Source organism: Lepidochelys kempii, chromosome 1 (genome assembly GCF_965140285.1).
Source record: "Lepidochelys kempii isolate rLepKem1 chromosome 1, rLepKem1.hap1, whole genome shotgun sequence".
Taxonomy (NCBI): Eukaryota; Metazoa; Chordata; order Testudines; family Cheloniidae; genus Lepidochelys; species Lepidochelys kempii.
The window spans coordinates 1,566,316-1,573,575 of NC_136380.1; the positions used below are offsets into that span (position 1 = coordinate 1,566,316).

The following is a 7,260-nucleotide window of genomic DNA, read 5'->3' on the forward strand; positions in this document are numbered from 1 at the left end:
CTGACACCACAGAGCCTTACACCTGTGTCCCTGTTCCCATCCCCCCCCTTAGCAAGACATGATTCCAATTTTCCCACCCCCATTCCCTGTTCCCATTTCCCCACACACACACACGCACTTCCTGATTGACTGCAGACTATATAGTAAAACTTGAGTTCTGCTTAGCTATACCTTAACCAATCATTTTCCTGAAATTTAACTAACCAATCCTAACATATTGTAACATGATTATGTAACCAATTATATCCCACCACCTTAATGAGTTTACACCCAGCAAAATTAATCATACAGCAGACAGAAACAATCCCAGAACCAGACAGAGATTATACAGACAAACAATAGGGAAATGGGGACTACAGTGATGGAACAACACATGCATCCGATGAAGTGAGCTGTAGCTCACGAAAGCTTATGCTCAAATAAATTGATTAGTCTCTAAGGTGCCACAAGTACTCCTTTTCTTTTTACAGAAATGAAGGTTTCACATCCCAGCTATGGATAAGTGAGTTCTTGCCAGACAGGATGCTATCAAACTAAGTTTCCTTTTACATCTTCTAGGCACTTCCCTTTCTCTGGAGGCGATAGGCGTTATCAGGACAGGATTGTATCCTAACAGCCCAATAGCACCTTATTTCAATGTGACTAGTTTGGGATGTGAGGAGGTGACCGGTCGCTTCCCAGCTTATGGCTGCCTCTGTGGCTTAGCCAAAGCCTCAGACTGTCACAGTGAGAGAAGGCCCTTACACCGGCAGACAGTGATTTTGATTCTTTCCTTTATACCTCTAGAACTAGCCAAGTGATAAGAATACACCTAAATTCTTAGAATCTAGGCCTTTACAGACAGGCCTGAATATCTAGATCCTAACAGACCATATGCAGTATAACTCTCCTGAGCATAAGAGAGGCGGAAAGGGAGCAGGTGCTGCAAGCATCTGGGCACAGAGCTGGTCCTTGTGCAGCAGTGCTGTGTGCCACAATGATGGCAGAAGAGTTAATACTGGAGTGGTGTGGCAAAGTGATAACAGATTTGGGCGATAAAGGGAACTGGGGAGATGGAATAGATTTAGACCATTCCGAGTTGTTTGACCTAGTACCAGATGACATTCAGATTAACAAACTAGCATTAGACAGTATCAGTTGAGCACTTGTTAGATGGAGAGAGAACTGGCTAATTGATAGAGCTCAGAAAGGAGATGTTCATGGGGAATAATCATCGAGCGGGGGGTTTCTAGTGGTTCACAAAGATCCTTAAGCACCTAACTCCCGGGACAGTCCAGGAAAGTTTGACTCAGACTGGAACATTAGATTTCAGTTCCACATAGGAGACATGGGGAGGAAATGATCCGAGAGGGAGAGAAGAAATCCAATGCAAACACACATCCAGTCTCTATCCTTCCTATAGGACCTCCCTTGTTCCAGGGCAGCTTTGAGGGGAGGGCGAGGCCTCTGTTCCCAGGACAGAGCTCCAACTGCACTCTAAGTGACCCCAGTGACTGATGCTTTGGCAGGTTTCCGAGTGGGAGCAGAAGTGGAATCCCAGAGTTCACATTTCCCAGGAACGGGGAGCTCAAAAACTCCATCTGGTTCTAAAAAGCCTCAGATTCACCTTGAAAAGATAGCAGAAGCTCAGGCTCCCTCTTGCAGCCTTCCCTCCTCGTCACACCCAATGAACAGTCCCTGCCATAGCGAGAGACCATTTCCCTCTTGGTGTGACGGAAAGACTGTGATTATGGCAGGGAAGTCAGGGATCCTGGGTTCTGTCTGTCATCCTGCCATTCAAACTCTGGGGGCCATTTACCAATTCATGTTTCCCCATGACTCAGTTTACCTATCTGTATAATGGGGATATGTTCATAGTGACTTTCCTTTCCTAGGAGTTTTGAAGATCCTCCAGTGAAAGGTGATGCACAGTATGATGATAGTTACTGATCTCTGATCCCAAAGCAACAGCCCTGTGTACTTGCAGAAAGTGCTCACATCTCCCCTCAGTCTCCCGTCAGTCATCTGTCTCCAGATCTGTCTGTCTACTATCTACCTATCCATCCTAGGCATTTACAGGGTATCAGACCCTATGGAGACATAGACATTATCCCTAGTTTTCTTAATAATCAACTCTAATTTTTAAATATACACAAATACACAGAGCAGCCAATTCCTCTCTGATTCAGCACAGAGCCCAAGAGTTCTCATCTCCCTTTGGGAAAGTCCCTTAATTACTGTTTACTCCTAAAGCTGGATAAAGAGCACAGAGGCACAGGCAGGTTGGTCTCCAACCTGTTTACATCCAGATGCTCGCCTCCCTCCTAGAGGCTGAACAAACCCCACAAGGACTGCACAGAATCATATTATAAATGGTGTACACCTCTGTGTCAGTCCTTGGAGTGGGACGCTGCTGCAGATGCTGGGCTGAGAGCGGTGTGGGGCACGGCTACCTGAGAGGGATTCCCAGGGAGGACACTTCCATCTCAGAATTCACAGGTACCCCACCTCTTACTGAGGAGCTTGCCTGCTCGACAAACGCAGTGTTATGTGGGCATGATGGGATAGAGCAGTGGTTTTCAAACTTTTTGTCTGGAGACCCAGTTGAAGAAAATTGCTGATGCCCATGACCCAGTGGAGCTGGGCATGAGGGGCGTGGGATGTGGGAGGGGTTCAGGGATGGGGAAGAGTATTGGGGTGCGGGTGTGATGGGGCCAGAAATGGGTTGGGTTCAGGGTGTGGGAGTGGATTCTGGGCTGGGGCAGGTGGTTGGGGTGTGGGAAGGAGTCAGGGCTCTGGGCTGGGGGTGCAGGCTCTGGGATAGGGTTGGGGCACCAGGGCAGGGGATTGGGGCGCGGGCTCACCTCCAGTGGCTCCCGGTCAGTGGTGCAGCCAGGGTGCAGAGGCTTCCCTCCTGTTCTGGCACTGCAGACCGTACTGCTCCTCGAAAGCGGCCGGCAGCAGGTCCAGCTCTGGTGCTCTGGGGTGGGGAGGCAGTGTGCGGAGCCCTGTGGCCTCCTCTGCCCAGTGGCTGGACCTGCTGCTGGCCACTTCCAGAACAGGAGGTGCTGACCAGAGCCACTGAGACCCAGTCCCTTCCATTCCGCGACCCACTTCTGGGTCACGACCCATGATTTGAAAACCATTGGGATACTGAATAGGTCTGTGGTCCTTTCCACTCTGCACAGCCATTAAACATCCCAGGACCCATTCTACTGGTGATGAGTTTGCCCCAGTATCATGGGCCAAAAGGTCACTCTTTTCTGTGAACACCTGCCTGCTGGCTGATGACCTCAAGCTCCGATGACGTGAGCTGTAGCTCACGAAAGCTTATGCTCAAATGAATTTGTTAGTCTCTAAGGTGCCACAAGTCCTCCTGTTCTTCAGGCTCCGAGGTGGCTGCATTTCAGTGGCAAAGTGGATCCTTCAAAAAGAAAAGTGTTAATAGATGTACAATACAAGGCCAGATTCTGAGGCCATTGGCTGTACTTTGCTAAGACCCCACTGAGGTAAAGTTCTCCTTGGAGTAAGAGCTGAGTAAAGACTGCAGTCATCAGCTGTGTGTTAATGCACAGAGACTCTCACCGCCTTCTCCTGCACTTCAGGGCTGCGTCTGTTAACGGGATGGGGGCTCTTATCTGACTTTTATCTCTTGGAAAGCATGGAGGTGCTAGGGCTCCTCACTGGAATAATTATGAGAATTTTCCACATGGGCAAGACATCTTCTCTCTTTTTGATAATATAAATAGATAAAGCTCTTTAAGTCACTCTCACTGTCCGGCATTTTCTCCAGCATCCATTCATTTTTGTGGCTCTTTTCTGCACCCTCTCCAATTTTTCAACATCCCTTTAGAAATGTGGACCCCAGAACTGCACACAGTCAGTTTCCCCAATGCCATGTACAGAGGCAAAATCCTTCCCCTGCTCTAACTCACCACTTCCCTGTTTATGCATCCAAGGATCGCATCAGGCCTTTTGGCCACAGCATCATACCTGAAGCTCATAATGAGTTGATTGTCCCCAGTGACCCTTAAATCCTTTTCAGGGTCCCTGCATTCCATAATATGGTGCCCTAGACTGTTTCACTGTATGAGAACATTCTGTTTGCATGGGCCCAGCTTACCAAATGCTCCATATCAATCGGTATGGCTGCCCTGACCTCATAATTTTAACCACTCTTCCAACCTTTGGTCGTCCGCAAATTTTATCTGCAGTGATTTTCTATTTGCTTCCAGATCCTTGATGGAAATATTGAATAGCACCAGGCCTAGAACTGAGCCCTAAAGAACCCCACTAAGAACACCCCCATTTTCTGACAGTGACCCATTGACATCTGCTTTCTGAGATCTGTCCATTAGCCAGCTTTTAGTCCATTTTACCTGTGCTCTACTAATATTGTAGACTGTTCAATTTTTTCTCTGAATATTTCCCCCTATTAAATCAAATACCTTTGAGAAATCAAAGTCTATTGCATTTGTGTAATTCCCTTGATCAGCCAAATGTGTACTTGTGTTAAAGGATGAAATCGGGTTTATTTGGCAGGACCTTTTTTCCCACAAATCATGTTGTTGACTGGCATTAATTATATTCCTAGACTTTTCTTTTAACTACTCTAATACCAGCTTTTCCATTGTTTCCTAACCTTGTTAAATCTATTTTTTTAAATTTCCCTTTATTTTTTAAAATAGTTTACTTTTAACACAGAACTGTCCTGTATTTGCCTTTTTTTTTTTTGGTTTGGATCTGCTGACGCATCATTACATACGTCTGGTTCTGAATGAGGTGTGCGGTTAATTGGTCAGTTTGTAACTCTGGTGTTCGTAACTCTACGGTTCTACTGTAGATGCTGTTGAACATCTTGGCAGCTAATGGACTGGAAAGTATTTCATCACCTCATGGGATATGAGTGCCTCATACTGCTTCTTTCCAATTGCAGAAAAACATATTTCTCAAACACATCTACCTTTTCTGCAACAATAATGAGTTTCCTTTCTCCCTTTCATAATTGTCCTATCACTTTTCTAGGCTGTATTTTGTTCCTAATATAGTTAATAACATCCTTTTTGTTATCCTTAGCTCTGCGAAGCATGGATTTTTCCTGGATGTCTTTAATGTCCCATATCAATTTTTATATCTTCCCATTTGTACTGCTTTCTATCGATTTTTTTCTTTTTCCCCTGTGTTATGTATGACTTTATCCCACCCTAATTGCTACCTGCCCTTTTCCACTGAACCGGGTTTCTAGCCAAAATTGTCCACTTTCTGGACTGTGGAATAGTGTCTTTTTGACTTGAAGAAGTCCCACTTTTCAATCCCATTTTTCCGTCTAAATATTTCTTCCCAATAAGTTTTGCTGATAATTTGTCTCAACTTTAGAGAATTAGCCCTTTTGAAAAACTAAGTGTCTATAGATATTACTGGTTGGGAACTATTCTCTGTTTGTTCATTTGAATTTAATCAGTGCCATTCTTTATTTGCCTCTCCTCTATCATATTCCCCCTTCTTTGTCTCTTCTGCAGCCCCCCATTCTCATAGCCTGTCTTAGAAATCCCCTTTCTGTCTGCTATATCCTTAATAGAGACTGGGTGACCAAAACTGAGCGCCTATCCAGAGCAGGTTATTCTCCATCCCATTCTTTTAGGCATCCAAACACTGCCTTAGGCCGCTGCTGTGTAAGAGCAGGTGTTTCCATGGAGCTGCTAACAATGATGCCTAGGTCCTTTCCCTGAGGAGTGTTCTAGTTCGGTGTTTTTACCCAGCATGTCTTGGAAAAAGTTTGATTTTTTTCCACTCTCAGATTTTCAGCAATCGGCTGAATGGGGATCTCCCTAAGCATGTGCATGTAGTGTCTCAAACTAACACTGTCTCTCCACCCAGGCATTTTTCCTGTGACCATCACCCTAGATCCTGGGCACACACAGGAAGTTGGGGAAACCTACGGTACACTCAGGAGACACCGTTCTGCCTCAGAGTTGGACACCTTCTCCCCTACTCCATGTCAGATTCCAACACAACCCACTTCACCAACCCCTCCACCTTCATCCTGCTGGGCGTTCCTGGCCTGGAGGCCGCCCATGTCTGGATCTCCATCCCCTTCTGCACCATGTACATCATAGCCATCTTGGGGAACTTCACCGTCCTGTTCATTGTGAAGAGGGAGAGGAGCCTCCATGGGCCCATGTACTATTTCCTCTGCATGCTGGCTGTCACCGACCTGGTCCTGTGTACATCCATCCTGCCCAAAACACTGAGTATCTTCTGGTTCAATTCCAGGGAGATCGATTTCAGTGCCTGCCTCACCCAGCTGTACTTCATTCACTGCTTCTCAGTGATGGAGTCTGGGATCTTCGTGGCCATGGGTTTTGATCGCTATGTGGCCATCTGCCATCCCCTGAGACATTCCACCATCCTGACAAACCCTGTTGTGGACAAGATCGGCCTGGCCGTGGTACTCCGCGGTGGCATGTTTGTAATGCCACATCCCTTCCTGGCAAGGCAGCGGCCATATTGCAGAACCAACATCATCTCTCACACGCTCTGTGAGCACATGGCCGTGGTGAAGCTGGCTTGTTCCGACACTCGCATCAGTAGTTACTATGGCCTCTTTGTAGTATTCTGCGTGCTCAGTCTGGATGTGTTTTTTATCACCCTGTCCTATACCCAGATTCTCAGGGCCATCTTCATTCTCCCCACAAAGGACGCCCGGCTCAAGACTTTTGGGACCTGTGCCTCCCACCTCTGTGCCATCTTAGCTTTTTATGTCTCTTCGATTTTCTCCTCCCTCACATACTGGTTTGGCCAGAAGGTGGCCCTGCATTTCCATGTTCTCATGGCCAATGTGTACCTTCTGGTGCCCCCCATGCTAAACCCCATCATATACGGGGTGAGGACCAAACAGATCCGGGACAGGCTGCTCCAGCTCTTTACTCATAAAGGGACCTAAAAGTTTTCTTTTGGTGATCTGGCTCTCAGACTGAGCTCTGTGCTGGTGAAATGGTGCTGGGCCCTCTTCCCTGAATCGCTGACTGGTCAGTCAATGAAACATTAAACTCTTTGTGACCTTACTGTGCTGTGTACGTGTGAGAAACTGGGGAACTGGTCTAAGTACAACTCATTAACTCATAAGGTTGCCACCTTTGTAATTACTGGTAACTGGACCACTGAAGCACTTCCCCCTATGCTGCCTCTTCCCTGAAGACCCACCTCCTTCTCTGCCTATTCACTCTGGGCCCCAGCCCTGGTTGCTTACTCCTGTCCTCCATCTGTCACTCACTGGATCAT

The 7,260-nt window shown here is 46.8% G+C and overlaps 1 protein-coding gene across 1 annotated transcript; it reads left to right on the forward strand.

Moving 5' to 3' along the window:
* The first annotated feature begins 5,974 nt into the window (after positions 1-5,974).
* Positions 5,975-6,922, forward strand: LOC140912148 (olfactory receptor 52M1). The gene has a single exon (XM_073346330.1). The coding sequence runs from the start codon at positions 5,975-5,977 to the stop codon at positions 6,920-6,922; it is 948 nt and encodes a 315-aa protein (XP_073202431.1).
* The last annotated feature ends 338 nt before the right edge of the window (positions 6,923-7,260 follow it).

Bases quoted from the DNA above. Each gene is read 5' to 3' on its own strand.
- LOC140912148 (XM_073346330.1), top strand. From the start codon at position 5,975: ATGTCAGATTCCAACACAACCCACTTCACCAACCCCTCCACCTTCATC.